The sequence below is a fragment of the Plutella xylostella genome, chromosome 4 (genome assembly GCF_932276165.1).
Source record: "Plutella xylostella chromosome 4, ilPluXylo3.1, whole genome shotgun sequence".
NCBI classification, from domain to species: domain Eukaryota; kingdom Metazoa; phylum Arthropoda; class Insecta; order Lepidoptera; family Plutellidae; genus Plutella; species Plutella xylostella.
Genome location: NC_063984.1, coordinates 2,739,139 through 2,759,288, shown reverse-complemented (window position 1 = coordinate 2,759,288; position 20,150 = coordinate 2,739,139). Strand labels below are relative to the sequence as shown.

Genomic DNA, 20,150 nt, shown 5'->3' with positions numbered 1-20,150 from the left:
ACAAAGCTCTCATCTCACAAATTAACCAAACGTACCTTGATATTGTTGTTCATAATTATCCAGTTTCAGCACATTTTTTTCTTTGAAACTATCCGCCGGCGGTGTTATAATAGGTAAATCCATGTTGTCACACTATTTTAACATAAATAACGCACTTTAAAGCTAATTTATTTGCAAAAAATAACAATACAAGTGCTTTTTGTGTCAGCTGTTCGCTGTTAGACGCCATATTTGTTTTATTCACCACCTGACTGATTTTAAGTCCGCTAACTAGTTGGACGTTTTGTGACGCTTGTACAATCAACGTTCGGCCTAGTCATACAACTAAATAGCGTCATCCAATGAACGGGCTAGCGGTTCAATCAAATAGGAGATTAAACCAGATGCCTGCGACATATCCATATCGTGTCATAGAGTCTTATAACTTACTAGCTGTTCCCGCGAGATTCGCTTCGCCTTAAAAAGTTTTCCCGTGGGAATTCCGGGATAAAAAGTAGTCTATGTTCTTTCTCAGACTAGGGTCTAGACCATAAATGTATACCAAATTGTATACAAATCCGTCCAGTAGTTTTGGCGTGAAAGAGTAACAGACAGACAGTCACAGTTACTTTCACATTTATAATATTAGTTAGGATTACGTAAAACGTACATCTTTTTCGGTCAAGAGTAAATTACTCCGCTCACCTCACGTTCAAGTTCAAGGTTGATCTGCAGTTGAATACAAGTTTTTCCCTGACATTAATATTTAATTTATTATTAGGTACAGTTATTTATGTAGTACTAGTCGCTAATGCTAGTTACGATAATAACTAAACCGCAGCTTCAAAAAGGCGGAAACTTTTAGAATGTGTGAATTAGTTTGTACTTTATGAGATAAGAGTAACTACCTTACTTATTTTGAATATGAATATAGTATAGATATTTTAATATTTTATTACATTTCAACCTTGTGGGAGAGCAAGATGAGTGTTGCAAAAAAGAGACAACCATAATCAAGAATGTGGTGTCCGCGATGTTCTATGTCTCCAGTCAATTCAAAACTATCAAAGAGCCCTTGGAATGTGTAGTTTAACCAGCCATGTGAAAATGAAGAAAAGCAATTGAAATTTTATTGAATTGAACAGTCCCCGCCCGCCATTGTAAGGACCGCAGTCCGCAGCTTTTTACGACAATTTGAATTGACCATTCACAAGAAATGAACTTAACGTGGGGAAGCAATAATATTGTCCTTGCGAACTTTCGTGTTATTCTTTAGGTTTGACAACAGCATAGCTAAACTAGCCTGAATTGTTGAATCTTGGTTAAATATACAGAATGATCCATAATTGGTAAGTATATGTAGTAAGCCGAAAAGGTGTGTCTCAGCAGAGGCTCATTCTAAAAAACTTTTGATTTTAATAATAATAACAATAATAAACATTTTTTTTCAGACATTTAGGTCCATAGCGTATTAGTAACAATTTTTCTTAGTCTAGATAGCTTTTGGATATGATAAAAATGTTTCGCTACTTCAATGAAAGTTTGATGGTCCCATAAATATCATTTTTTTAATGGGGAGTTCAAATAGTCATAGCACAAAATTTGTTTCGAATGACCCTCTGACTCACCCCTTTTTGACCTCTATTAACACTTTTGCAACAGAATAGGATGTAGAGTATAAATAGAGCTCAGCTCGTTCATAAACAACAACAAAAAAGGTTTCATCATCCGTTTTAGAATGAGGTTAAGGGCCCGTACAGGGTGACGTGCCGCGCCAATTTTGGGTTTTCAATGCTCTTCACACAGCACACGCAGTGACACGCACACATGTAAGTTTGCACAGTGGTTCGATAAACTTTTACTCGCCAACTTTATTGACAATTATGTTCAAGTACATTTTGGGTGATTTTAGGGTAAGTAAGTATAATTCTTACTTACACTGGTAGGCACCAGGAAAGAGTAGAAATTAATAGGGGTGCCACTTTACTCTATACTCGGAACCCGATTAGCTTTCTCAAACAAATGTGGTACCTATTTACTTGTAGAAAGATTACTACAAGTATTAAAGTGTAGATAATAAGTTTCGGGCATTCTCCAGCCAACTGAACCCCGACGACAAAGCAAAGTAAATACATAGTGTCGCAAAAGGGCTATACTAAGCCAAAAGGGGATGACTCAAGGGGTCATTCTGAACAACTTTTGTTCTACGAGATTTGCAAATTCGCGAAAAAAAAAATTCGTTTTCCATGGTAAAAAGTCACATGTCCAACAAAGTTAATTTCCAAAACTCGTAGAGCAAAAGTTCAGAATGACCCCCTGTCTTACTCCTTTTTACCGGACTGCCGAAAGAGGAGGGTAATGTTTTTTGATTGTATGTATGTATGTTTGTCTGTTTCTTTGTTCCCTCCTGTAGCCTAAACGGCTTGATAGATTTTGATGTATGAGGTATTGATAGAAGCGTATTGATGGCGCGATGGTTATAGGCTATGTGACGTTCCATTAAAATGAACATAGCGCCCTCTAGAGGACATAACGTGATGATCGAAAAAATAATAATTCAACTTTGCCGTGTAAGGTATCAAATGAAAGGGCTTGTATTTTCACATTATAAAAATATGCATATTGAAGGTATTTAAATAACAACACCAAAATTATTGAAATAAAAAATGATCATGAACTACTGACGTAAAATTTCATAAAATAAAAACAACTAAAAACTTACAAATAAAAAAATACAATTATAAACAAACGAAAAACCCGACTGTACGCTAAAAACATGAAAACAAGTCCCAATGTTAATGGAAAGTATCGCAGGCGGGGACCAACTTGACCGCCACTCAAGGCCGTTTTCTAAGTAACATTCAGCTAAATGGTGAACCCTCTGCTGGTCCCCGCCTACGATACTTTCCATTAACATTGGGACTTGTTTTCATATTTTTAGCGTGCAGTCGGGTTTTTTGTTTGTTTATAATTTGTTTAGTACTATATACCGCTTTTTCAATACCTTCAATACATTTTTTGGTAGCAGCATAATATTTTTACTTAATTTTAGGGTTTCGAACGTCAAAAGAAAAAAAGCAACCGTTATAGGATCTCTTTGTTGTCCGTCTGTCACCGCCCTTTTTCTCAGAAACGGGTAAAGATATCAAGCTGATATTTCGCATAGATGGGGAGTAACCCAAAAAAAATATTATGGTACTCCCTGTCCCACACAAGTAAATTGGGGCTTATATTTTTTCCAGTTATTTTGATGTGTATCCTTTTTTTTCTTTGATGTTTTGTATAAGTATGTGTTTGTTTTCTTTAAATCTGTATTTTTTTTGTTGTTGCTGTCTATGTGTCGAATAAATGTATCTTTATCTTCAAATCACGCCATCTATCGTTTGTTTTTTTTTGTGGCTACTGTCTATAGAAGAAATTCCGTCATTGACAATTTTACGTTACGAATTTATTTTTATTTATTTTATTTTTATTTTTACATTTTCGTGGAGAACCAACAGCATTTTGTTAATAAATAATTATTACTTATGAACACATAACAACTTGATGCCATTAACAGAATGAACTTAGTAAACCCAGTAAACCTAACACATCCAGAGGAAAAATAAAATCTATTTCTCTCTCTCTGAAAAACATACTTAATAGCCCAAACTCGATGCTTTTAGCTATTAACATCTTTGAAATAAAATTGAGCCACCACCGTGTTACTGCCCTCATCAGATCCTCACGAGACCATACCTCAACCAGCACCAAGAGACTGTATTTTTGATCCCTAACCTAATGTTCGTGCGTATTGTCATCACTTAGATCCATTCGCTATATTCCTGCTCCTCATCAGACCTTTACGAGACTGTAATGTCACGAGAATATTGCACACTATCTAATTTAATTTAATGTATTGAATATACTGGAAGAATTATGCTTCCTCAATTTCAAATCAAATTATGTTGGTGTCATAAAAGTTGAAAAAGTGCAATGACAACCAATGTGCAGTGATTTTGTATCTGTACACGATAAGATCGCGAGCTGTCAGTGCTGCGTAAACCGACGTGACCCTTCTTTGGAGGCCAGCGGCCAACTGAGTCAAACGTCACTTGTGTTTATGATTTTATAACACAGAAAACCGCCATAGATATTTGTATGAAGATTTGAGGGAAAAAAATTGCTCAAGTTTGGGACTAATTTACACAAAATAAGTGTGTGTTTATTAAAAAACAAGGTATTTAGCGCCTAATCCAAGCCTTTAACTTTATAATATGATAAAAATCATATGAAAATTCTTGATGATTAAGACACAGTTGTTACAATACGGGACTGGTTTTTCGTCATATTCTGAATTTAATTTACAGTTATCCATAAGCTTTTACTTAAATTCGAATGATTCAGCACCTAGCTAGACTCTTCGACTACCGGTGTGATTTTTTTCAAGGCTGTAGAGCATCATTTACTACATAATTCTATGACAATGCCAACCCTCGATTGCCTATTGCCGACCCTTAATTACTTACACTCTTTCAGCCGCAGCTAAAAATCAATGAAAAATCATAATTTCCGTATCCAAAAATGTCAGTGTTTCTTACTTTAACCGACAAGATCAGAGTGTTCTGGTGCCTCACACTCGGAGCTGCGTTTGGCAAACAGCATTCCGCCGGCCATTCACCTCGGACCAACGGGCCAAGCGCTAATGCCAACAAATTAATATGTGTCAACGTCATTTTATACTCATTATGTGAAAAAATATTAAGATTACCGGTAGGTAGACAGATCAAGGTACATATATATTCAATAATAACTAGCAAAACTGTTAGGTGTGCTTTCTACCACACTTTTCACATTGACTGCCCTAGAGTTAAGAAGAATAAAAGTTGGATTTGGCTTGAATGGCTTTTATCATGCGTACCGACCTTGCCCTGTAGGTTAGGTATCTCTATTAGATACACTAACTAAAGTATACAGCTAAGCTTTAGGTGAAATTAATTCATAAATGTATGAAGTTAAGTTACGGTAGAGCAGAATTATGTTAAGGCTTTAGAGTTTGCATACTTATCGATATAATATAATGTTATAGGTAATGCATGTGTGTGAGAACTAAGTCACTCCACTCACTGCTAAAACCGTATCAGGATCGTTAAGCTCTGACACAAAATCAAGAATGGTTGCTTGGTAGTACAAGTGACTCGGTTTACAACGCCCATGCATTTCCTTAAAGTCCGTTTAGAACACTTTCAAAATCCGAATACGGAATACGAAATGGCAGCGGGCGGTCCTCACTGGACACAGCGAGGAACCAAAACGAGAGCGAGAGTGCGCCCGCGCACAATGAAACGTGAACTAGGTACATACAAGCCGCTCTACATGTCCTTTATACACATTCGATTTCAATCATGACTTTAAATTGTAAGATAAAAAGCTGACATTCCCGTAACTGAACTATTAGGTATACGCTAAGGTAGCCAATTTTCTAAACACATTTTTAGCAGTTTTAGAGAAAATGTATGTGTTGAACAGGTTAAGAAGTAAGTTTATGCTCGCAATAAAGACATTGAAGGTTGCTTTTTGTTTGATGATATCCGTTGCATGGTGCAAGTGGTGCAACTCAAACTATGAGCAACATATCCATTGGCAGTTTGGCACAGCCGTAGGTAGGTAGAGATATGCCATTTTAAAATGAATTATTTGGCTGGCTGATTTATTGAGTGGCGTGGAGAAGTTGATTTCAATTAAGTTTCTTAATATAGAGAAATACCTAAATAAGAGGCATAGTAAGTAGTAGCACTAGTTCATAATATAGGTGTATATGTATATTTTACTGTAGGTACTTTAGTATAGGATAATCCAACAATACGAAGAACTTAAACGCGAAAAAGACAAAAAACAAACAATACTATTATACAATGCACAATGGAAGCGTATTCGTAGGGAATGACGCAAGGCGTGGTGCAAATGTTGTTATTGGCAAATTGGTAAATAATTCATACACAAATCTACAACTGTTCCAAATAATGCAGTTGAAATTTAGGTGCTACAGAAAACAGTAGTTAGTAAAATTTTGTGAAGTGGGAATTAAAAATATTTTAAATTTAATTTAGAATAAATAAAAATTGCTAAAAAGTTTCAAAAATTTTTTTTTATCGGTGGATATAATAGGTACTTCCCTATAAATGACATTTCTTTGACTATAAACACGTATTTCTTAACACATAATTATCTTTCGCGGATCTCAGTTTATTAAAATATTAAAATCAATCGATCGTCAATGAATGAATGATTGAGCGCTGGCTAACTGGCTATCTCTACTCTATAGCAGTAGCGGTCAGTTTGGTGATAAACTTGCAGATAAGCATTTCATTCCTGCCACTATAATCTACTTTAAATATTTGTTTGGGTCATTTTAATCTAATAGTATTAATTTACATACAAAAGTTATAGTGTGTAGGGAATGTGCCGTGCGTCAAAATGGATAACAGTGATGGATTGGAATCGCCATTGTATTTCGAGGTAATAGATAAATCCTATAAGCAGGTACCCATAAAATGCTTTAATTTGCACCCAGCACTTACAGATCACCGCAAGCAATAATGACCATCTATGACTTGTATCAATGACCACTTTGGACTTGTGACTGACGACGCGACGTTTTGATGGCTTCAATTTATATCACTTTTACTATACCTCAGGCGCAATAGCATTTTACAGTGCTTATACTATAGTGCGGCCCAGCTCAACGCGCCATTGGTCGGGACGAAGCCAAATGTTGGTCCTGCACCTTCCTGGTTTTAACGGTTTATAAAAAACAGATAGGATTAAGCAGGTAACATACCTAAGTTAATTTTATTTACACTGTTTTTAAGCGTATTAGTGACATACACTAGAGCTGAACCAATAGCTGGACTAGCGTCTGCCACTGTACCGAAAATATTACCCAGTCGGATTAGATGTGAGTCATTATGGGGGTGTTTCAGATGCCGCTCAGGGATACTTTCATAAACACCTGTTTCACTATATTTTAATGATAAAATTTAATTATCAAATCAGATAATTTACAACCGATAAAACAGAAGAAATTGATAAAATGTATGTGCCTACCCCGAGTCCGCGTTGTTCTATGGTGTCTACCTATATAGATATAGAATAGAATAGATATTCTTAGATATACTTACGTCTAAAGTAAATAAAAATATACATACGAATTGAGGATCTCTTGCTTTTTTCAAAGTCGGTTAATGAACATAAACGACGCAGCACTCCAAAACCTTTAATCAACGCAAAGACTAACCTAACAACCCTTTAATTCCAGGGCGACTACATATGGATCGAGCCGGTGTCGGGCCGCGAGTTCGACGTGGCGATCGGCGCACGAGTCCTCGCCGCCGAGGGGCGCCGCATCCGGGTGCGCGACGACGACGGCCAGGAGCAATGGCTGCCGCCGGAGCGCCGCATCAAGGCCATGCACGCCACGTCCGTGCACGGAGTCGAGGACATGATCTCGCTCGGGGACTTGCACGAGGCGGGGATCTTGAGGAATCTGCTGATCCGGTACAACGAGAATCTCATCTATGTGAGTAGAGTTTTTTTCCCTTTTATCCGCTGTTTTCATCCAAAAAGGCGATACGGTTCGCAGACTATTTCATGAGATCAATACACCTTCAACAGCCGTTGGCTCATCAAGTCAACTCTCAATAACTCTCAGGTGATTTACAGTCTTGAGCATATACAGGCGACCATTACACTTTTGCCTCTTGATTTTAGCGTTAGCTGACCTAAACAATAACGACTATTCCTCTCTATTCCAGACATACACAGGCTCCATATTAGTAGCAGTGAATCCATACCAAATCCTACCAATATACACAGCTGACCAAATAAAGCTTTACAAGGAGCGCAAGATCGGCGAGCTGCCGCCTCACATCTTCGCGATCGGGGACAATGGATACGCGCACATGCGGCGATACGGTCAGGACCAGTGCATCGTCATCAGCGGAGAGTCTGGCGCCGGGAAGACCGAGTCCACCAAGCTGATACTGCAGTACTTGGCTGCTATAAGCGGGAAGCACTCTTGGATTGAGCAACAGGTTAGTTTAAAACTTTTCCGACATACCTATTCAAATGGTTCGAACAAAAAGTATACATTTCGTCGAGTATGTAATTTAGTAAAATATTAATGACGATGAAAATGCCTTTGATCTAAGCTACCTCTAACCCTTCATTTGTATTTAATTCAATAACCAATACTCTCTTTGTACTTTCCAGATCCTGGAAGCTAACCCGATTCTAGAAGCATTCGGTAATGCGAAGACGGTACGAAACGACAACTCGTCTCGTTTCGGCAAGTACATTGACATCCACTTCAACGCTGGTGGAGTCATCGAAGGGGCCAAAATAGAACAGTATCTACTAGAGAAGTCCAGAATAGTCCACCAAGGAAAAGATGAGAGGAATTACCACGTGTTTTACTGCCTACTAGCTGGTCTATCCAAGGAGGATAAGAAGAAGCTCGAGCTTGGCTCTGCATCGGAATACAGATATTTATCTGGAGTAAGTATTTACTATGACCCTTTTTACATTACGCAGTGCACAAGTCCGCCGATCATGTAGACCAAAATTACCTGGGATATGGGATAGTATTCGGTACGAAATTCATCCCATTGCAGGTATTTCATTTATTACGAAATTCAGGCTCATCCAAGGCTAATCGCTGAATGATATTCACATTGAATATATAAAGTCTATGAGGTTTTTTCACAAAATCTGCTTGAACAATATAAATAAGCAAGACCTGCGCTTCTACTTTCAAAGGCATACAATAAATTGAATTATCTATTTCCAGGGCAACAGTTTCACGTGCGAGGGTCGCGACGATGCCGCGGAGTTCCAGGACATTCGGTCAGCGATGAAGGTCCTGCTCTTCTCGGAACAGGAGATCTGGGAGATATTGAAATTGCTAGCAGCAGTTCTACACTGTGGAAACATAAAGTATGAAGCCACGGTGGTTGACAACCTTGATGCTACGGAAATTACAGAGCAGGCGAACGTAAGACGAGTGGCAACCCTACTGGGAGTACCAATGCAGTCGCTTATTGATGCGCTCACTAGAAAGACACTGTTCGCACACGGGGAGACAGTGGTGTCAACCCTGAGTCGGGACCAGTCAGTAGACATCAGGGATGCATTCGTGAAAGGCATCTACGGCAGGTTGTTCGTAACGATTGTAAAGAAGATCAACGCAGCGATTTACAAACCCAAATCTACAATGAGGACGGCCATTGGTGTGCTAGACATATTTGGTTTCGAAAACTTTGATCAGAACAGTTTCGAGCAGTTCTGCATTAATTTTGCCAATGAGAACCTGCAGCAATTCTTCGTTAGACACATTTTCAAATTAGAGCAAGAGGAGTATAATCATGAAGGTATAAACTGGCAGCACATAGAGTTTGTAGACAACCAAGATGCTTTGGATCTTATAGCGCTAAAACAATTAAATATCATGGCACTGATAGACGAAGAGTCCAAATTCCCCAAAGGAACAGACCAGACAATGTTAGCGAAGCTACACAAAACCCATGGACTCCACAGAAACTATTTGAAACCCAAATCAGATATCAACACAAGCTTTGGACTGAACCACTTCGCTGGTGTAGTGTTTTACGACACTCGTGGGTTCTTGGAGAAAAATCGAGACACTTTCAGTGCAGATCTGTTGCAACTGATCCATATATCAACAAATAAATTCCTACAACAAATTTTCCAAGACGACATCGCAATGGGCTCCGAAACACGCAAGCGGACTCCCACGCTATCTACACAGTTTAAGAAATCTCTCGATTTGCTTATGCGAACTTTGGGCACGTGTCAACCGTTCTTCATCCGATGTATAAAGCCGAACGAGTTTAAAAAGCCAATGCTGTTTGACCGTGGCCTGTGTTGTCGGCAGCTGCGATACTCCGGTATGATGGAGACGATAAGGATTAGAAGAGCAGGTTATCCTATCCGGCACAGCTTTAAAGAATTTGTAGAGCGTTACAGGTTCTTAATCTCTGGCGTTCCACCTGCACATAAGACCGACTGCCGGGCGGCTACATCCAAGATCTGTGCGACCGTGCTGGGGAAGTCTGACTACCAGTTAGGGCATACCAAAGTGTTTTTGAAGGACGCTCACGACTTGTTCTTGGAGCAGGAGCGTGACAGAGTGCTGACGCGGAAGATCTTGATCCTGCAGCGGTCGATCCGAGGGTGGGTGTACCGGAGGCGGTTCCTGAAGATGCGGGCAGCGGCGGTGCTGATCCAGCGGCACTGGCGGGGAAAGCTGCAGAGGATTCGCTACCAAAAGATGAAGGCGGGCTACTCGCGGCTGCAGGCGCTCATCCGGGCGAGAGTGCTGGCGCATCGCTTCCGCCATTTGCGTGGGCACATCGTGGCTTTGCAGGTAACTGTTTAACACAAGATAAACTTATTAATACGTTATTTTAACTATGACTACTGCTATGCATATGCATTTAGATACTCTATATAGATGTTTTAACAAGATTCATCATGCCAATGACATGTTCGTTATGATCCTGAAATCCTATAAAACCATGTTATATATATACATTGGATAACTTTTATGGCACATTTTTTACCTAAAGTAAAATGATGTCCAAGAATGTCTGTGATGCTGGTGGGATGGCTTGGTATTTAGGAGGCAAATCATTATTTAGGTACTCCATATTCTCCACCCAATGCTCATCAATCATCTTATCCTCCCCACAATTCCGTACTTCCATCCTAACCACAAACCTCATTCCAGGCGCGCGCCCGAGGCTACCTCGTCCGCCGTTCATACGGGCACAAGATGTGGGCGATCGTGAAGATACAAACCCAAGTCCGGCGCGTGATCGCCGTGAAGCGCTACAAGAGGATGAAGCAGGACATGATCGCGCACTCGGAGGCGCTCCGTCTGAGGAGGCAGGAGGAGCAGCGGCTGCAGCACCAGGGCAATACGAGGGCGAAGGAGATAGCTGAGCAGAATTATAGGGTGAGTGGTATTCTTAGCTGGTCCGTGGCAAATACGAGAGAATCCCCGAAAGTGAACAAAAGTTGTTCAGAGTGACCAGGGTCACCCCTTTCGAGTCTTTCGACTTAGTATACCGTTTTTGCAACACTCTGTAGCTCAGTTAATTTTGGGGAGGCTCCTGCAATAATCCCGGTATAGATACTATAGACGTAGTTGTGTAGTTTTGTTTATACATATACGAATGATGAAGACTATTGAGTTATACCTACATAATATATTACTTATTAAATCGATAATACATTGGTTATTAATGCTTGTTTTCCTGTTTTCACTTTTCCATTAATTAAGGTGATGTGATGGAGACAATGGCAGATAACTATCATCGCATTTATATAATTATTTTAGATTATGCTATTAGCACTTAAACTTAACTCAGCGAGACAAGGATAGTTAATAGTTAACCAAGGATAATAATTATTAAGAAAAAGAATACGTAATGACATGATAATCATAATGACCAAAGTAGTTTAAATGTAATATTTATTGCATTGCGTTAATGAAGAGAACTGTTACAATTAAAATTTTCACAGGAGCCGTATGGGCAATGTGTCGTATGGGCATTGGGAATTTATTTTAAGCTCTAACTACATATTATAGACCATAGACGATAACATGCTGTCGATACCGACCTATAAAATAACATTTGGCTCATAATTATATTGGTGACAGAATATAAATGATTATGTCGGTAGCTTGTACCTATCAGTAGGTACCCCACCTAACAATTTTTTGGACTTTGGCGAACAGAAACCAACTTACCAATATACCTATGAAGAAACTGTTTATCAACTTCGGCCCGTTATCTTCAAATTAATATTACGCTTGTGATATTTACTGGCAATTAAACAACTTCACCGACAAATTTTATCTAACAAACTAGATAGTCATCTAATCTAACAACTCAAATTCGATTCCTCATTTCATACGTGCAGCGGCCAACCCACAGAATGTCGTATTTATAACTAGCCAAAATTGCCAATAATGTTCGATATACTACGTGGTTTGATACGGAAATTATTTCCGACGGTAAAGTTGATTAAATAATAATAATTACTATAATAAGTGGAATTCGCATTAACACGAACACTGTTAATGTGTTAAGAATAATTATAGTGCAATTTAACTAACTACTTGACAGTAATCTAGGCGATAATCTGAGCGTAGGTATACCTACATACATATGTAGGTATGTGCGGGTGCGATGAAGCGTGTCTGTTATTCAATTCGCAACCTGAACCTCGGACCAGTTAAACCGTGGTTAAATAACGTTTACCTATCTGTCCAGTTCAGCTTACACAGTGTGTTACCGTTCAAAATGTAGTTTCGTCTAATATGGCATGAAAGTGGACAGGACTCGGTCGTGTGCAGTGCAATCAGTGACAAACATGTGGCTCCAGTGTGTATGCAATCATGCGACAGGTTCACTCTATGTTAGTAAGACAGATGGAACGGTGGCACTGTGTTAACAATCTCGCTTAGAAGCCCTTGTAAATGACTAGGCGAAATTCCGTCTATTTATCATTGAGAGTTAAATTAATCTTTGGTTAATAAAAGTTTTGTGTCACCAGGAACGCATGTATGAGTTGGAGCGGCGCGATGCAGAAATAGCATTGGAAGAAAAGAGACAGCTAGAGGCGAAGAGGACTCTGCTACAAGAAGCGCAACGCAAGCAGGACGAGCCAGTAGACGACAGCAAGCTGGTGGAAGCCATGTTCGACTTCCTGCCTGACTCCAGCAGCGAAGCGCCGGCTCCCAAAGACACGTCCATCTTCAGTGACTTGCCGCAGCAGCGCGCTGATCAACAGGAGGTAAGGTTTTTAGGTTCTTCTTCTTATCGACTGGGTGACCAATATGAGAGCGAGAGTATGGTTTGTGACCGAAATGGTTTGACGTGTCAGATAAGATCTTGTCCAGGGTGACAAGGAACACGTTAAAATGTCTTACTTCGGGAAGATCTCTTGCACCCATCATTTCAGGTAGCTAAAACATTGATTGTGCTGATATTAACAATCCTGATACCATTAAAAATGGAAGCCAAAATTTCGGTAGAAATATTGAAAGAAATAATCATTTTATGACACCGTCATAAATTCATTTAGATAATAATCAGTGCATAAAATTGTTCGAGATACGATCAACAATATTGTTTGTCCAGATAAAATGAAGAAAGTGTTTTACCATTCTTCCTGATACCATTGAAGATGGAAGCCGAGGTTCCGGTACAAATAATAATTTTATGTCACACCGTTATAAAACTCATTTACTCGTTGATGTAATCAGTGCATAAATTTACCATCAATAATATCAACAATATTGGTTGTCGAGATAATAAAAAGAAAGTTGTTTGAAAAATAAATTTCATTTCAGATGGTGACCCCAATGCAGACGACTTCGGAGGATGAGGAGGATCTGTCGGAGTTCAAGTTCCAGAAGTTCGCAGCGACCTACTTCCAGGGCAACGTCACCCACCAGTACTCTAAGAAACCGCTGAAGCACCCACTGCTGCCGCTGCACACCCAGGGTGATCAGCTGGTAAGTGCAATCGATAATATCTAAGTAGATAAAAACGAATCGATCGCGTGACGTAAAGCTTTTCACTTAGCAAACATTATACTAATTACACTGCCATATACGGGTGGGTAATTTAATTTTAGTTGGTATATTGTGTGTACCATTTTTTTCGTTTGTAGTTAAAAGAAAACAAAAACGAATCTCAACAACAAGCATTGTACGACTAGACAAATACAATGCAGTTATTTGACAATAGATCATAACATTTGTCTCATTTGATTTCTAGGCTGCGCAAGCGCTGTGGGTCACTATTTTGCGCTTCACCGGCGACCTGCCGGAGCCCAGATACCACACCATGGACCGAGACAACACCTCCGTCATGTCCAAGGTCACAGCGACCTTGGGAAGGAACTTCATAAGGTCCAAGGAGTTCCAGGAGGCGCAGCTGATGGGGGTCGATCCTGACGCATTCCTCAAACAACAGAAGCCGAGGTCCATCCGACACAAGCTGGTGTCGCTGACGTTGAAGAGGAAGAATAAGTTGGGAGAAGATGTGCGCCGTAAATTGCAGGTAATTATTTAATTATGATACAGAAGTGATAGTGATTATTGATTATTTAAATTGTATTCAATAAGATGTTATTTTTCTAATAAAATTTTATCATTCTCTAGGACGAGGAGTACACTGCTGACAGCTACCAATCCTGGCTGGAGTCACGACCGACGTCAAATTTAGAGAAGCTGCATTTCATAATTGGACACGGAATCCTTCGCGCTGAACTGAGAGACGAAATCTACTGTCAGATCTGCAAGCAGCTCACCAACAACCCCTCCAAGTCCTCACACGCCAGAGGCTGGATCTTGCTTTCACTGTGCGTCGGATGCTTTGCCCCGAGCGAAAAGTTCGTCAACTATCTAAGAGCATTCATCAGGGAGGGACCACCTGGGTATGCTCCATACTGCGAAGACCGTCTCAAGAGGACTTTTAACAACGGAACGAGGAATCAGCCCCCATCATGGCTAGAACTCCAAGCTACAAAGTCTAAAAAGCCTATAATGTTACCAATAACATTCATGGACGGGAACACAAAGACATTGCTAGCAGATTCCGCGACCACCGCCAGAGAGCTCTGTAATCAGTTGTCGGATAAGATCGCCTTACGTGACCAATTCGGGTTCTCTCTGTATATTGCTTTGTTTGATAAAGTCAGTTCACTCGGAAGCGGTGGTGACCACGTCATGGATGCTATATCTCAGTGCGAACAATATGCTAAGGAACAAGGAGCTCAAGAGAGAAATGCCCCGTGGAGGTTATTCTTTAGGAAAGAAATATTTGCACCATGGCATGACCCTACTGAGGACCAAGTAGCAACTAATTTAATTTACCAACAAGTGGTTAGAGGAGTGAAATTTGGGGAATACAGATGTGACAAGGAAGAAGACCTGGCTATGATAGCTGCGCAACAGTACTATATTGAATATGGACAAGACATGAATTCGGACCGGTTATTCACTTTGTTGCCTAATTACATACCGGATTATTGTTTGACTGGTGTCGAGAAAGCAGTAGATCGCTGGGGCGCCTTAGTAGTGACAGCATATAAAAAGAGTTATTACGTGAAAGAGAAAGTGGCAGCCTATAAAGTGAAGGAAGATGTCGTGAGTTATGCAAAATTCAAGTGGCCTCTGCTATTTTCGAGATTCTACGAAGCATACAGAAACTCGGGCCCGAATTTGCCAAAGAATGATGTCATCATTGCTGTAAACTGGACTGGTGTGTATGTTGTGGATGATCAAGAACAAGTGCTGCTGGAATTATCTTTCCCTGAAATCACAACAGTATCAAGCCAAAAGACAAACAAAGTCTTCACACAAACATTTAGCTTGGCAACGGTTCGGGGCGAAGAGTTCACATTCCAAAGCCCAAATGCAGAAGACATTCGTGATTTAGTGGTCTACTTTTTGGAGGGATTAAAGAAAAGGTCCAAATATGTGATTGCATTACAAGACTACAAAGCACCAGGCGAAGGTTCTAGCTTCTTAACATTCCAAAAGGGAGATCTGATTATTTTAGAAGAAGATAGCACCGGGGAATCCGTGCTAAACAACGGTTGGTGTATCGGTCGTTGTGAGAGGTCTATGGAAAGAGGAGACTTTCCAGCCGAAACCGTATATGTGCTGCCAGCACTGACGAAGCCGCCGCCAGACATCCTCGCTCTATTTTGTTTAGAGGGAGCATCACACGGTAGGCGGGTATCAGCAGTAGCGGGAGTCAACGGCACAGAAACCAGAGATAAACCTCACACCCTGATAGAATATGCTATGGATCATTTTAGATTACCACCAAAGCGGACAGTATCCAAAGCACTGACACTGTCAACAGCCAAACGTGGTGGATCAGAAGAGCTCTGGCGGCATTCACGAGAACCCATAAAACTACCATTGCTGAAAAAACTTCAGGCTAAAGAAGAATTGGCCGAGGAGGCGTGCTTCGCATTTACAGCTATCCTCAAATACATGGGCGATCTACCTTCAAAGAGGCCTCGCATTGGTAATGAATACACTGATCACATATTTGACGGCCCATTAAAGCATGAGATATTACGTGATGAAATTTACTGCCAAGTGATGAAACAACTGACTGATAATAGGAATAGAATGTCTGAAGAAAGAGGTTGGGAGCTGATGTGGCTAGCCACGGGCTTATTTGCTTGTAGCCAGGGGCTACTGAGGGAACTGACTTTGTTCTTAAGGACTAGAAGGTATCCAATTGCTCAAGATTCACTTCAAAGACTGCAAAAGACTTTAAGAAATGGCCAGAGGAAGTATCCCCCGCACCAGGTGGAGGTTGAAGCTATCCAGCACAAGACTACACAGATATTCCATAAAGTGTATTTCCCTGACGATACTGACGAGGCGTTTGAGGTGGACTCCTCCACAAGGGCAAAGGACTTCTGTCAAAACATCGCGCAGAGACTGAATCTCAGATCAAGTGAAGGCTTTAGCTTGTTCGTGAAAATCGCAGATAAAGTGATATCTGTCCCTGAAGGGGACTTTTTCTTCGATTTCGTCAGGCACTTAACAGATTGGATTAAGAAAGCGCGTCCTACCCGAGATGGTATCACACCTCAATTTACTTATCAGGTTAGTGCTACACTCATAAATCTAATATTGTGTAAATGTTATAAGTCTAATGTATTTTTTATCGATCAATTACGATTGATTCTTATCAGGATGTAACCTTTTAAAGTTATAATTAGCATTGGATACCTATAACAACAACAAAAACTATCTGGCCTTCCAATAACAGACCATTTATATACCACTGACATTTATAGACCAGACATAACTGACATCATCATCATCATAACCCATCACGTTCCCACTGCTGGGGCACGGGTCTCCTTCTAATTAATGAAGGGTTCTTTAGGACTTTCATCCACCACGCGGCCCTAATGCGGGTTGGTGGACCCCAACACAAGCAAGCTTGTGCTGAGATGATTGTCGGGTGAGGTCCACCCGACTAACGACTGTCAGATGTTTTCAAGCTGTACCTCTCTGAAATGATTACGACTTCTTGCTCCCCAGGTGTTCTTCATGAAGAAGCTGTGGACGAACACGGTGCCGGGCAAGGACCGCGCGGCGGACGTGATCTTCCACTTCCACCAGGAGCTGCCCAAGCTGCTGCGCGGGTACCACCGCTGCGCGCGCGACGAGGCGGCCCGGCTGGCCGCGCTGGCCTACCGCGCGCGCTTCGGGGATAATAAGCAGGAGCTGCAGGCTATTCCGTAAGTTTTATACTACTTCCGGACCCACGACCTTATATGTTGTTGACTTGTTGACTCTAGGGTGGGTGATTACCATAGAACAACGCGGACTCAGATGCACCGTGATTACTAAGATACTCTATCACAATTAAATAGAAACAAAGGTGACTGTGTCGGAATGATATTATGAGGAATGCCATGATCGTTTGGACCTCCTTCCGAAAGTCCTATGTGCGGGCGATAGAAATCTTTTCATTATGTTTGTTATCCATGCTAGCCAAATATTAAGAAAAGTTGACCGGTCCGTTCTTTAATCATACCTATATATTTTCATCACTTCAGGTTGAATTCTTCAGCTATTTCGTTACTGAAGGGTCAATTAGTGATTGAGAGGCAATCATCATCTCATTACAACTCTTTGTTTCAGACAAATGCTCCGAGAGCTCATACCAGCAGATTTAATAAAGCTACAAAGTTCAGCCGACTGGAAGCGGTCTATAGTGGCGTCCTACAACCAGGACGCCGGCATGACGCCTGAAGACGCCAAGATCACGTTCCTGAAGGTCATCTACCGGTGGCCGACCTTCGGGTCCGCCTTCTTTGAGGTGAAACAGACGACTGAACCAAACTACCCTGAGCTATTGCTGATTGCCATCAACAAGCACGGAGTTAGCTTGATACATCCATCTTCCAAGGTAAAGTAAATTTAGGAGTTCAGATCCAGTGCTTCTTACATTTGCCTGCTGCTTTCTTCCCTTTTTGTATTGACAACATTGAATAGATCCAATAGACTCTAATCATCAGTGACCTCTTCGCTTGGCTCGTTATAAAGAGTTAGTTAGTATCAAATGCAGAAGCGTCTTTTCCCTCGTCTTTTTCATTAACTATGAGATATTTATGTAACCTTTTGTCACGTCCAGGACATTCTAGTGACGCACCCGTTCACGCGGATATCGAACTGGTCATCCGGCAACACGTACTTCCACATGACGATCGGAAACCTGGTGCGGGGCTCCAAGCTGCTGTGTGAGACCTCCCTGGGCTACAAGATGGACGACCTCCTCACATCCTATATCTCGCTCATGCTGACTAACATGAACAAGCAACGGTCGGTGCGCGTCAAATGAGATCGTTAGCGAATTCCCGCGGAATTTCAAAATTGGAACGCTTTCAACCGGAAGTCAATTATAGTCTACTTTTGCCGCTTTATATTTTGTATTATGGTAGGTAGGTGTTTGACGTATTCAATACGTAAATTAGTATGTGTTAAAATAATTATTCGTTTTTATTATTGTGTGCATCACAATATTAATACTTTTTGTTTTTAAGTTAAAACTCATTGTATAAATAGTAGGTGTAAAAGCACAATTTATGGTCCATTATTCGATTAAAAATATATTTACAAAGTATTTATTTAGCTATATTGTATGTAATCTTTATGAATCAATACATTATTTCCGTCCATTGCCAAATTAACTTAAATGCTACATAGCAAATAGATATCATCATAAATCAATACATGCTTTTTCATTATTATAGGCAAACTGTGTTTTAGATAATTAAGCGAACTGCCAGCAAGTAGGTAATAGCTACTTTTTGGCAATTGGCTTATAACGTATAAATAAAGATCTGTTACATTTATATTTCTTACTTATGAAATTAAAGTTAATTCACAATAAAATTACCCACAACATATTTATAAACTTTCGAAAAAAAAATTAAATTTCGTGGGTTTTGAAGATAAATATTTTACAGCTAGCAATATTAATAATAAACTGAGTAATATCGCGGAACAGGCAATACGTTGCCTACAGTAAGTGCCTCTAGCTTATAAATCAATTTAATAAAACTGGGTGCCTTTCATTTTAAGACATTACTATACATTGTCAATTAATGTAAAGAAATACATCGTTCTTTATATTTTTATAATAATAACACCAAACTTAAATGTATTTTCTTAATGGGTGTAAATGGCTTAGCGAGTTTAGATTCACAGGGTGTCTTTCATTTAGAACTAGATTTGTTACTTATTATTATATTTAACTTACTACTTTTAGTGTTATTTAACGATAGATATCGCACCCACAATCTAAGCTCGACTAAACAAGGTGAAGGATGCTCTAATCACTGTTAAAATAAACAAACTTATTTAGTAATGGTTTAAAGTTAAAACTTAGGTAAACGATTGTCATTTTAATAATATCTTAGAAAAACTTTTGTTAAACTCGTAATCGACTAGTGTCTAATTCTTGATAGAAAGTGGCGATGTATTTATTATGTTAAGTTGTGGAATATCGTCAATATTATGCCATGTGGTGACAATATTTTTGTTTAAATTCGCTTTAAAGTCAAAAGTTGCATTTGTGAGTGATTGTATAAACATGTGTCACAATGAACCTAGAGTTTTATTTGTTGTCCCTCTTATCTGTTGTTCCTAGTTATCCACAATGCTAGCGACGAATCAAAATTTTATTCAAAGTTCAAACTGTTGACTTTCTTGTGGACAGTGTTGATTGAGAAGAAACTGTTCCCGTTGGTTTACACTACATCACATTAAGAAAATTATGTAGCTACAAAGTACAGATAAAGTAGAAATAAACATAAGAAGTACAGATTTCTAGTTAAGGTCCACCAACAGGTCGGAAGTTAGCATAGTCATATGATATATTATAACTTTGGTTACATAATACAAAAATGTTGAAAAAGTGTAGTAAGTATACTGATAGGAGTTGATTCAGGGGTCATTCTAAACCAGTGTTTTTCAACCTGTGGGTCGCGACCCCCTGGGGGGTCGCGAAGCTTCTGTAGGGGGGTCGCCAAAGGACGAAAAAACTGGGAAC

The 20,150-nt window shown here is 39.9% G+C and overlaps 1 protein-coding gene across 2 annotated transcripts in view; it reads left to right on the top strand.

Moving 5' to 3' along the window:
- LOC105386920 (myosin-VIIa) overlaps positions 1-18,727 on the top strand; it is a 38,475-nt gene extending 19,748 nt beyond the window's left edge. The window contains exons 1-13 of one of the 2 annotated variants that reach the window (XM_038120789.2): positions 6,321-6,477; positions 7,277-7,537; positions 7,773-8,051; positions 8,230-8,514; positions 8,807-10,402; positions 10,766-10,993; positions 12,601-12,840; positions 13,400-13,564; positions 13,830-14,114; positions 14,216-16,687; positions 17,132-17,331; positions 17,738-18,005; positions 18,231-18,727. In XM_038120789.2, the coding sequence (XP_037976717.2) occupies positions 6,436-6,477; positions 7,277-7,537; positions 7,773-8,051; positions 8,230-8,514; positions 8,807-10,402; positions 10,766-10,993; positions 12,601-12,840; positions 13,400-13,564; positions 13,830-14,114; positions 14,216-16,687; positions 17,132-17,331; positions 17,738-18,005; positions 18,231-18,437 (6,528 nt within the window). In that variant the 5' untranslated portion in view covers positions 6,321-6,435 and the 3' untranslated portion in view covers positions 18,438-18,727. Of the gene's footprint in view, positions 1-6,320; positions 6,478-7,276; positions 7,538-7,772; positions 8,052-8,229; positions 8,515-8,806; positions 10,403-10,765; positions 10,994-12,600; positions 12,841-13,399; positions 13,565-13,829; positions 14,115-14,215; positions 16,688-17,131; positions 17,332-17,737; positions 18,006-18,230 lie in introns of those variants that run through there. The other variant, XM_011557574.3, reaches the window with a different exon arrangement.
- Positions 18,728-20,150: the final 1,423 nt, after the last annotated feature.